The 13013-nt window shown below is 32.0% G+C and overlaps 2 protein-coding genes across 5 annotated transcripts in view; one reads left to right on the top strand and one right to left on the bottom strand.

The window, feature by feature from the left end:
- The window catches only part of LOC127737385 (proteasome adapter and scaffold protein ECM29-like), an 89702-nt gene that overhangs the window by 18408 nt on the left and 58281 nt on the right, over positions 1–13013 (top strand). For all 4 annotated transcript variants that reach the window (XM_052248021.1, XM_052248011.1, XM_052248032.1 and 1 more), the window contains exon 8: positions 1183–1261. In XM_052248021.1, the coding sequence (XP_052103981.1) occupies positions 1183–1261 (79 nt within the window). The remainder of the gene's footprint in view (positions 1–1182; positions 1262–13013) is intronic.
- On the bottom strand, positions 7901–11167 carry LOC127737397 (transcription intermediary factor 1-alpha-like). The gene is made up of 2 exons (XM_052248052.1): positions 11016–11167; positions 7901–9913 (listed from the first exon to the last, which is right to left on the bottom strand). Exon 2 carries the CDS (start codon positions 9908–9910, stop codon positions 8927–8929), a length of 984 nt encoding a protein of 327 aa, XP_052104012.1. The 5' UTR covers positions 9911–9913; positions 11016–11167; the 3' UTR covers positions 7901–8926.

The raw sequence follows: 13013 nt of genomic DNA, 5'->3' as shown, positions 1-13013 counted from the left end.
AGCAAAGTTGAATTTTTTTTATCACACACAAATATGGTGTTTTTGAGAAATTACAGCGGTAATTATCCTAAAACATACAATTTTCTGTATTTACATCAAAAGTCTTACACATTTTAATAACATACTACACTAAAAATTTGCACATTATTCAAAGATCTAGACCAACGTTATCTACTACTTCAAAATCCAAAATGGAGGAAGACACCCGAGCCACCTTAATCAATTATTCCTCGAAGATGTCACATTCTCAAACCAATGATGTTAGATTGAATGTTGATTTGAGGAACAGACTCTGATACGGGGCTGTTCTAGTATGTGTCCAGCATGTATTAAAAGTTACATTAATTTTCTACTCTAAAGATATGCAATTATTTGTAGTTATCTCCCTTTGTAGAATATAGATTTCTATCTATTGTTTTGTCTTAACACACAAGTATCATTTTACTTTGTCATTATTATGAATGCTTATGGTTCTTGTGTGTAGATATTAATGTAGTTTTTTTTGTAAAAGAGAGGCAAAAAATACCAAAGGGACATTCAAATTCAATAGTTATAAAAAACCTGACAATGCCATGGCAAAAATGGAAACATGATCAAAAGACAACAGTATACAAAACACAACATAGAAAACCAAAGACTAAGCAATACACTACCCCATTAAAAACCTTGGGTGATCTCAGGTGCTCCTGAATGGTAAGCAGATCCTGGTCAACATGTGGAACCATCATGTTGCTTGTGCAAGTACAAACCTGGTGATGAGTCTAATTAGTTATGTCACATGTGAGGAAAAGAGGACATGATTGCGATTACAACAATTAGAAGTGTCTGTTGTCCTCTATGAAACAGATATTCCACATCACATGCTAAAAATAAGGATCACCTTAATTATCTTTTGATTTAATGATGAACAACATATTGCAAAAGTTACAAGAACATGAAATAATATTGTAAAATGTGTTTTTTTTTATAGGCATACAATTCCTTCTATTTGTAAAATGGAAATAATTGATTTGTTATCAGATTAATAGACAAATAATGGTAAAAAGGAAGATGATAGTTGTTACCATGATCTATCAGGTCATACTCATGTTATTCAGTATCATTTTCCTATTTATTACATTAAACAAATTAGTATGCCTCTGCCTTAAACATCATTTGATTGTGTATATTTTGATATTTCAGGAGTGTTGACTGGAACAGTTTGGATATTCTCAACAAACTGTATACCATCTTCCAAGGGACTATAGACATCAAAGGGAAGGTAAGTCAATAGAAAATATACCTTACTCATTGCATAATTTTATGATGGTCAGCTGGGACTTGCCAATTATATGCACATTTTCTTCTTAGAAGGGTAGGAAAATGTACAAAATGGACTTTTCATTATAAATCCCCTACCGACGAAGTCGAAGGGGACTTAAGGTTTACACTCCATCCATCTGTCTGTCTGTCTGCCCATCCATCAGGCTGGCAAGTCAGTTTTCCACACTTTTTTTCTTCATGCTTAAAGATATTGATTTGATATGTGGTGTATTGTTTTATCATGACTAGTTAAAGATCAAGTTTGAATTTTGTTCAAGTTTGATGATTTTGTGCAGAGTTATGGTCCTTGGACTAAGAAAATTCTCTCAAATAATCAGTTTTCCACACTTTTTTTCGTCATGCTTGAAGATATTGACTTGATATTTGTTATATAGTTTACACCATGACAAGTTATAGATCAAGCTAGCATTTTGTTCAAGTACAATGAATGTTTAACCAGTAGGGTACTAAGTATTGCAATGCTTGTATTCTATACAATTTTTCTAAACCAACAGACTTGAATATTTGCCTCTTCATACTTTATACTCTACACCACAGAACCAGGATATATATCAGCAGCACATTATCAGGGTAATTTTCTTTAAAGGAATTTGTACCCCTATTGCAACTAAAAATGGTTGAAAAATACTTCACAATGTATGTTGAAGGTATTAGTGATATAATGTAAGAAAACCCATCAGTACAATATATGTAACCAACAGCACAGAACATGTCCAAATCACTAACATATCCTTTCACAGGGTTGTCAGTTGATATTCCAAACACAAATTTAAATTTAAATCATTAAATAAGTCAGAGTCTTGATGGCTGGATTTAATGTCTTATTAGAGTTTGTACTTTACATTTTTTTTGTTAAAAAAAAATCAGAGGAATTGACTTAAGTCCTTAACCATTTTTGGAACCATCTCAAGTGTCAAAATTTAATCTCAGTTTGGAAATTGAAGATAAGTTGATATTGTTGAATAAAAGAAAAGTGTGCTATGGTTAGGGGAGTGTTGGGATCCCGCTTACATGTTCAACCCCGCCACATTTTGTATGTATGTGCCTGTCCCAAGTCAGGAGCCTGTAATTCAGTGGTTGTCGTTTGTTAATGTGTAACATATTTGTTTTTTGTTCATTTTTTGTACATAAATAAGGCCATTAGTTTTCTCGTTTGAATTGTTTTACATCGTCATTTCGGGGCCTTTTATAGCTGACAATGTGGTATGGGATTTGCTCATTGTTGAAGGCCGTACGGTGACCTATAGTTGTTAATGTCTGTGTCATTTGGTCTTTTGTGGAGAGTTGGCTCATTGGCAATTATACCGCATCTTCTTTTTTTATATGATTGTAAATAAGACAACTATTTACAAAATGTTTATCTTATCAAAATCTTCTATAATATGTTACTCTCAAATTATTGTCTTCCCTAACTCTTATTTGCCACCATCTTTTCTTTTTTTGATTTGTTATATAGAGACGGGCATATGAGTAAAACACATTCTAACAAAATTTTATGTTGGTATTTGTATGTTGGCAATATTGTTTGAAGCAAAACTATCACAATTTGATGTTCATCATTAGAGGGTACATTTATGATATCAGCATAACAATTGAAATTCATGGTTGTACATCATAGTAATTACATCAGGATATATTACATATTTGTACTGTGCAGATGGTTGTGATAATTTATATAAATTATTTATAATTGAATACATTTTGGACACTGAAGTCTAAAATGAAATTCATCTCCAATAATGGTACAAGTTGTAAAATACTCTATTTGACCTCTTTACACCATGGAAATGTCCATGTTTCAACAAATAAATTATGTGATTATTGACACATCTTAGTAAAGTATACATGACATGAGTGAGTTTTTCCTTAAAACATTCCAAGAATTTTAACTTTACAAGTCAAATGAAAATTATATATAATGGGTCTAAAAAAAGTGCCTCCAATACACCCCATGCCATTAATTCTATAACAACCCTCAATTAAAACTATACTGTAGAAATATCTTTGATACACAATATTAAAAAAACTCTTGCAGAAATTTTCAATCTTTAAATGCAGTTCCTGCTTTGCTTGGTCAAAAATTTGTTTTTCACAAAATGCCTTATTATCTTTGTTGTTGTCAAAATCATTGAGTCCAAGATTAAACAATGAATTCTTAACACTTGTTTAAATACCCTGTCAACTGAATTTTAATAGCATGAACACCTTTTAAATGAAGCACTTTTTTAATGTAACATGATCTTTAAAATACCGCTTTATGAATAAAAAAGTTTTTGATATTGTAAACATTCTTTTAAAAACCAGTAGATGTCTACCACAATCATTATAAACCCAATATAATTGCAGTTGTTTGTTAAACACAAAGTTTATTTTTACACCCTTTCTACATTTGGGACTTTGATAAAACCTCTAAACTGTAATTCAAAATTAAATTACTACATACATAAAAAAGGATAAAAAAGCTGTAATTTGTACATTGCTTTTAGACTTTGCTTAGCAAGTTTTGTTTGCGATTCCAAAAATCACAATTATAATTGTACAAAAACACCAATATATTTATATGTAAATACTAGTTCCATTTAAGCACCTATATACAGCTATACTTTGCTGTATTTAACTATACCTCTGTTTCCAAAGACTATAATATTTGCTGTTGAGCTCTATTTATGTGTGTATAGTTCTAAAGCAGGGCTTCCAAAACGGTCATATATTCCGGACTTGACCGAAACTTTCATAAAAAGTCCGGCTGCTCTCAGCCTCAAACGGTCAAATAGAATTGGTTTCCCACTTTTTGTTATTCAAGGCATTTTCATAAAACGGTCATTTCAATTTTTACCAACTATCGATCGATAAAAATGTCCGTTTGGGGCTTTGGGCATGTCCGTTTGGGCATTTTAGTTTATAATTGTGGCAATCTATTTCACAAAGATATTTAGGTCATAATTGGGTTTAATAAAACAGATGCAGCATATTTCAGATACTTTGAAGTGTCTCAGTTAGTCTAATCCTCTGGGTACATAAATGTACGGCTTGGTCTTTAGCTTGTGTACATCAATACAAAGTAGAAAAAACACGTTTTCTTTTATTTAAATAACAACAAGCTGTCAAACAATTATCACTTCAATAGTAATATTGAAGCCATAAATCATTCACTGATTACAGGTTGTTACCTCTGATGAGGTGTCCTTAGCTTGTCTTAATCAATAGAATTAATGATGCATAACAATGGACATAAAGGTGATCAGGTAAACGAGATCAAACATGTAAGCGTGTATGGAACAACATCCTATTTAATTACGCTTTGTAGATATTATTTTAACTGAGCATTCAGTTTTAAAAAAAGTATCCTGAGATTTTAAAATAATTCTTCAAATAAGAATATTTATAAATGAATTTGTATGATATTCATTATTATATTTAAACACTGTACATCGTGTTAAATACTGGGGTACGCTAAAGGGTATTCAAAGTTATTTTCTTACATTTCAGCAGTTTGCATCTAATTAATTTAGTCTGAAAGATTGAAATTATAAGAAATACGTTAATAAATATGATTTGACGAAAAATTTAAAAAGGTTTTAAACGAATAATCGTCAGAACCACGTTGTTTGAACTAGTACACGTGTGCGCATGTGCGCTGGTGGGAAATTTAATTATGCATCCTAATTCTTCAAAAATGCTAAAATTATCATTGATACCTTTATCTAACGTTCATTTCGAGTAATTTCTTGAAGAAATAACTTGGAAAGAGCTACTTAACTCAATCATGCTTTGTGAACGTACACGGATTTTACGTATCCGTCTCTGGTCCGTGATTTACCATTGTCAAGTCAATATCCGGATTAGGAAAATGTGCTTTTTAAAAACGAAAGTAAGAATCTTCTGTCCAAGTTTGATAAAAATCTCTACATACTATCTTTTGATTGTAAGAATCTTCTGTCCAAGTTTGATAAAAATCTCTAGATACTATCTTTTGATTGTAAGAATCTTCTGTCCAAGTTTGATAGGGGTTAATGTCACATTCTACAACATATGGGTAATTTCATGTCAGATGGTCACTTCAAGATGTGACATCAAGCCTCTGTTTAATAGACAGTCCCACAGGAATCTGATGTTTAGTAGTTGTCGTTTGTTGATGTGGTTCATAAGTGTTTCTCGTTTCTCGTTTTTTATATAGATTAGACCGTTGGTTTTCCCGTTTGAATGGTTTTACACTAGTAATTTTTTGGGGCCCTTTATAGCTTACTGTTCGGTGTGAGCCAAGGCTCCGTGTTGAAGACCGTACTGTGACCTATAATGGTTTACTTTTATAAATTTTGACTTGGATGGAGAGTTGTCTCATTGGCACTCATACCACATCTTCTTATATCTATCCACAGTTTAGATTCAATTTCCATGTCTGACATGTTATATGGTTAATGTCAGTTCCCTGCCACAGATCTGTTTCTGCTGGGTACTTTGGTTTACTCGGCCAAAAAACTGACCATCTGACATGAAATTACCCATATGTTGTAGAATGTGACATTAACCCCTATCAAAGAAACCATCAGCATGTTCACACAACAATGCTGCACTGCTTTTGGCTGTGATCTAGAGTCATCATGGTTGCAATATATAAAGTTTTTTAAATATAAAAAAAATCCCTACCTACGTGACCCACCTGCTGATGGTGTGGGTCGGCAATGCCAAACAAACAATTTTGGTAAACTTATAATGGTAAACTTATATTTTAATCAGTTCGACCACTACAGCTCCTTGTACAAATAGATGATTTAAAGCTTTGATTTGCTTTTTTGATCGGATTTAAAAGTAACTTTCTACATCATGTGGGCAAGTTCATGACAGTCAGTTATATTGGTGGATGGAAACGTAGTGCACGGAGGAACCTTATTATCAATGTCATGACAATCTAACCTTAATTTTGTGAATGCATACTTATACCTAGAGGTGATAGACTAGTATTGATACATGCAAATTTTGACGAACTACCATATGATCAAAGCCACTGCAGTCCCTGATAAGCTTTGAGGATAGCAAAATATTACAAATGTTGACACAAGAACATACATGAATGTCTTGCAGGGTGTTAAAACTAATAACCACAGTGAAAGTAAGATAATTTCAAAATATGAATATGCTGTAGGACAGATTATTTTTGCAGATAAATTAGAATAAATTTTAAGGTTGTTATGATTGTTTGATTGACAGGGTTCTTGACATGCATGCCATAAATACAGTTAAATTCATGAGCCCTTAATTTGCTTAAAACAATGGTACACTAGATACATTCATAAATATGTTGCTGTCAGATATCTTTTCTGTTTTAAGGATTATCGTATTCATGTTAAGAAGAAAGAGTGGGGTTGGGATTGTAAGTTCGTGACACACACAAGAGGCTAGTCTTTGAAATATGTATGTTTGTACCAGACTAACCTCTACTGGTACAAAACTACTATAAAACCTGTAAATCTGGGACCATATTGGTCTTTTAGCCTTGGTGCTTTCATGCAGGTACACCTTTCAGCCATCCAGCCAAGGCATCGCCATCTTGAATAGATATAAGAAGATGTGCTATGAGTGCCAACGAGACAACTCTCCATTCAAGTCACAATTTGAAAAAGTAAACCATTTTAGGTCAAAGTCAAAGAATGCATTGTTTTGGTATTTACATACTTTGTTATCTGGTGCAATGATAGATTTCTCATATTTAAGAGATTTTTCAAATGTTAAAGCCATAGATGTTTGTTCTGTCATGTCTAGGTGAAACGTTTCTATCCCATGAAGTGAGTATGGAAAGCAGACACCAACAGTGTCACTGTCTGCTTTATCAAAGACAACAATTGAGTTCTCTAAAAGGCCTTTCAGATCATGCACCCATGTTCCATCTAAAGAATAGGTGAACATCTTAGTTTTCATAAAATGTTCCTCTCCCTTGACTGGAGCATAAGGGGATGCTATCCACTGCCTGTCTTTTTGACATTTTTGGCAGACTTTTTCTAACCTATGTCATTCAAACGCTTTCTCTGAAAACAGTGTACAACAAAAGCTTTAAAGATCATGATTTGAAATAAGTAAAGCATGGAAACAAACTCCACGGCTATGATGAAAATTCCGGCAGTATTCTGATTTTTTACTATAAAAAAATACTAATTTTGAAACGTTAACCATGACGCCAATGACGGAATGTAGGATTTCTATATCCTGTTTTTTGAGACAAAAGTGTATGAGAGAATATGCATGATAAAACAGAAAGTCACAATATAATCCTAACCCTAGAATACATTGTTGAATGAGACAATAAAATCAGTATAAAATCTTAAGTTTTCCCCCTCCCAAAAATACATAAAATGTTTGATATGAATAAAAGTTGTGGGTTGTGGGTTGTGGGTTGTATGTCAAAAAGACAGCAACCCAACAACAATGATTATTAAGGACAACTACATGACAGCAGACAGTCTCCAATGATCTGAATGAGCAATGATCTAAATCTATTACTTTTTCGTTACAAAGTTTTCCTTTTGATAACACACATTGTTTTATTTGGAATTGTATTTAGTTATGTACAGACAATTTAAGATATGATATTATATAAAGGAAAAAAACATTTTAATTTATCAAAAATGAGGATTTCTTTTCACATTTATTCTGACTTTTATATAATTTAAGGTGATTTATAGATATCTTCAGTTACTTGAATAATTTTATGAATAATTGGTACAATTAAATAATGGATTAAAAGAATATTACTTTCAACCACAATAACAGAACTTTCGTTTTATAATATCATGAATATATTGAAAATTGACATAAGGCAACTACTTGTCATATATACATGTATATGTAATACATAACAATGTTATAGTATTATATATTTTATCCAGAAGATAAATTGAATTTTGCCAAGTATGTGTTATTGTAATCACATATAAAACCGGCTGACTCATTTTGTTTAAAACAAATACACTGAGGCTCCTTCAGTCCATCTTCTCCACCAATCAGTACTTTACTATTCTGTCCATCTTTTGATATTACTACTATTCTATTAGATTCACAGTCTGCTACAATAATGTTGCCATAAGTATCTATACAAAGTCCTCTTGGTCCTGTTAAATCCTGTGTATATTGCCAGATCTGTTTACCTGATCCATCATAACAGTTTACTGCTTTGCCACTATAGTCAGTATAGATTACTCTGTCATTACAGTAAACAAGGTAAAACAGGAATGATTCACTCTCAACTTGTACTGAATTCAGTGTATTTCCTTCCAAGTCTAAAATACGGATTTCATCATCACTACCTCCAGCATACATATCCTCATCAATCAAACCTACAGCAAGAGATTTATTGGAGAATGATAAACCAAAGCATTGTTTGTCTAATGGGATAAATTTGGTAACTTTTTCATTCTCCATATTGAAGATCTTAATGGCTTTCTCCTCAGGATAAGTTATGCCTATAGTGTTCTGATTGATCTGTGTTATACAGTAGGCTCCATCAGGTATAGGTAACTGTTTCTGTAGTTTGCCATCAGAAGTAAATAGGTTAACTTTATCACACCATTCCACAACTATAACTCTTCCATCCATCAGAAAAATCATGTCACTAACCACCCCCCCCCCCATTGGTCTTTATCTTTGTCTCTATATTCATTGTCATGTTGTTTATGATGGATTGTTCTCGTGTTTGACGAACTTGTGCTTTCCTCCTCACACTTGTTTCTCTATTCAAGTCTATATTTTTTTTAACAACCATTATTTCTCCCAGGGGTTCTAATGATATTAAGTTGCTTTGTATACTTTCTATCTCATCATTTTGTGTTATTTTGATGTCAAATTCTTTGGTCCTCTCATCATTTTCCAGATCATCAACATATTGTTGACATTGATGTACCTCTTGTTCAATCTGATGTACACCTAGAAATGATTGGAGTTTTGAAGTGTGTGATATGACTGTATGTAGGTGGTCTTTCATTTTCTTTAACTTTTTCTGTTTTCCTTCAATTTTAGTTTTTATATCTGATGCTTTTGATTTTTCTTGATTTAAGATGGTGTCTGTTTCTTGGCATAACTTCTTCTCCAGGTCATCTAAATGTTTATTTATTTTCTTTCTATATTTTGCAATAGTTTTCTTTATGCTGTTCACTTGTTGTTCTCCTCGTATCATGTTTTCTGATTTGTTGTTCATTATTTCTTTCAAGATGTGTAAAGTAGAGTTAATATCATTATCTATTTTTTTTTGTGATTTTTCAATTTTGGTGTTGTCTACTACACTCACTAGACTGTTTATTCCTGTACATTGTGAATGACTAGTGGAAATACATTCATCACAGCAAGGCATTAAATGACTGGGACAATACAAGTTAAGCTGTCGACCGTGTTTGTCACATTCTGTTTTGATAGTTCTGATTGAGGGTTTATAACTTTTAATATCAATAGTCTTATGATCACGTGTTCCTTTGAATCTTTTGTGATGACCTGAACATGTAGAGCATAATCCTTCAACACAGTTGTAACACCAGATGTCAGCTTTAGTGTTTACTTTTCCTTCTTGACAAGGTCCACATGGTATAGGTTTATTTGATGCCATGACCTAAACAAAAATAAAAAATAAATTATTTGACCTAAAGGGTAGGGTCCAACTGGTATAGATTTGCTATTATTATATCATCTTATTTTGTAAGAGAGGTGGATTTAAAACAAAAAATGGTTGTTATATGTACTGATGACAAAATAAAGGTCAAGTACGATATTTAATAGTTATTACACTTGTTGTAAAAATGCTAATATATATATATATGTAGGACTAAGAACTGCAATGGTACTCCGAACCTTGATGGTCACGCTGAAGTGTGATGGTTCATGCTGAAATGCATTGGTTAACATGTTGAAGTGTGATGGTGACATTGTGATGCTAACTTGTTGTTAGTAGTCTGAAGTGCGTTGGTGGGTACATTGAAGTACCATGGTCTAACTGTGACGTTGTGTATAGTAGCAAAATGCGATGGTCTTCATTTTGATCCCCATATAATGTGGTGGTGTAGTATTGTGTGAGCTATCCTGGCATATTTGGTCAGGTCAAAGCAAATGAACCAAAGGAACAAAAGACTTCTAATATTTTTTTTTCTAATTATCCGCTCATTACACAGCAGTATGGAGCAGAGAGTAGACTGGATGGTTCAGATTAAGTATAATGAATAATTGATTCCATTTGTTCAAGTGCTATAAGAAAAATTGGTTCAACGTAGAGGTCTATAGTACTTATTAAGCAGGGTCCATCTAATTTTATCAAATATATATGTAACTTAAGCTTGTTCTTGTCTTTACATAGCAAAGCAATTGCTCACAGCACTGATTCATCCAGTCATCTGATACATAACAGTTTATAAGAAATAAAAACTACCAAGGTTGAGAATATGAAGTAAAATAGAATAGTTAGCAAAATTACTTTTACGCATACAATGCAAATGTTGTGACAGTTGTTTGGTTGTATGAATGAAGTTGCATGCATTTCATTGATAAAATGACAAGGATGGACTTAAGCAAATGACGTTGCTGAACTGATACATGACATCATTGCCTAATATTTTTGTGTATCAAAGCCTGTTCATGATCTTTAAATTATTAAGCAGTAGGATCAAAAGGAAAATGTACAAATTGTCGATAAAGATAAGTAGTTCTATGTAACTAAATACCTCTTGATGGATGCAAAAGTCCTTTCAGTTTTCTGTATCAACTTTTAAAGTTATTTGCTTCACTGATTCTAAAAATATGGTCGTAGCAGGAAGTAGATAAGGTCATGTTTATACCTGATTCAGGTGATCTATAAACATTTAAATGACTAATATTATATATACAATGAAATATGATATATTGCTAACAATTGGGCCAAAGATGAATTAAAACATTTTGTCAGATAAGATCTCTTTCAGTTATTTATCATAGTTTAGAAATATTTCTTGTACTATTTGTTTCCATTTACGGTAATTGACATTGATCATACCACAGAATAGGATATATTGATAATAATCTTGCTTTTAAAAAGGAAGTTTAGATCAAAAATTTTTCTATTTATTTAGGAATTTAGCTTTGCCAGAAAAACTTCTATTCTAGTGCTTTGATAGCGGTATCACAGGATCAATATTTACCTTTCTTTTTTTGCACTATTATCTTCCTCTTTATTATGATATTAAAAGGCAGATAAACAAAGTGAACAATCTTGAAACCTTGAGGCTCTTTTCTCAAATTACTTTACCAGTAAAATTATTAGTAAGTCATGCACATTTCAGTTTAACTGAAGATTAATTTTAACAATTTTAATCGTAAAATTTTTTGTGAAAAGAGTAACTGAGGCTAAACACACTGACCTTATTATTTCATGTCCTATAAAATTGTCAACCTTAATTAAAACAAATCTTTTCAATTAAACGCCTCTTAATTAATGTGTTTTATATTTAACTCATTTCATTTATTTCTTTACTTCTTTTAAATGTAAAGAAGTTTTAAATAAGGTTAAAAGAGGCTATTATTTGAACTTGGAATTATTTTTAATTATGGAAATTGCATAATTTCTTGTGCTTGAAATTTTTAATAAATTCCATGTTTATTCTGTATTATAATGTTTTGAGCGGTGCATAACACTTTCCATACAATGTATTTTGTATAGATAGTGTTGTGCACCGCACAGTACATTCTATTGAAAATGTGCTATCTTCTTTGTAATAGAAAGTGTTGTGCGCCGCACAGAACATTAAAATACAGAATAAACATAAAATTTATTAAAAATCTCAAGCACAAGAAATTATGCAAATTCCATAATTAAAAATAATTCCAAGTTCAAATAATAGCCTGTTTTATGTTTATACCTGATAAAGGTAACCAGCAAACATTTAATTGACGTTGATCATACCAGAGAATATGATATATTGATAATAATCTTACCTTTAAAAATCTTGTTTTGTTAAAATCAAAACTTTTTTTATGCCCCATTATTACGTTTTTTGGTCTGTGTGTCTGTTCGTCCGTTCGTTCTTTCATTCTCTGTTCATCCGTCCATCTGTCCTGCTTCATGTTAAAGTATTTTGTTCAAAGTAGTTTTTGATGAAGTTGAAGTCCTATCAACTTGAAACTTAGTACACATGTTCCTTAAGATATGATCTTTCTAATTTTAATGCCAAATTAGAGTTTTTACCCCAATTTCACGGTCCACTGAACATAGAAAATGATAGTGCGATTGGGGCATCCGTGTACTATGGACACATTCTTGTTTTTATAAGCCTGTTTTTGGGACGTATTATGGTATATCGTTGTCCGTCCATCGTCAACATGTCGGACATTAACTCCAAAACACTTTAACCAATATGCATGAAACTTTGATGCATTGTTTATATCTATTGACGTGAGCTCCCTTTCATTTTTTTATAAATTTCAGATTTACCGTTTATGAGTTTTGGGGTTTTATTCATTAAAACGGGGGAATTTTCCAGTTTTCCGACAATAACTCAAGAATGCTTTCTCCAACTTGCAAGAAATTTTGGTGAATTGTTTATATCTATTGATTTAAGCTCCCTTTAGAATTTTATAAATTTTAGATTTTACATATCTGAGTTATGGGGTTTTATTCATAAAAAAGGGGGAATTTTCCAGTTTTTGGACAATATAAACTCAAAAATGCTTTGGTGAATTATTTATAG

The sequence above is a fragment of the Mytilus californianus genome, unplaced genomic scaffold (assembly GCF_021869535.1).
Source record: "Mytilus californianus isolate M0D057914Y unplaced genomic scaffold, xbMytCali1.0.p SCAF_1, whole genome shotgun sequence".
In the NCBI taxonomy this organism is placed as follows: domain Eukaryota; kingdom Metazoa; phylum Mollusca; class Bivalvia; order Mytilida; family Mytilidae; genus Mytilus; species Mytilus californianus.
This window is presented reverse-complemented; position numbering and strand designations above follow the sequence as displayed.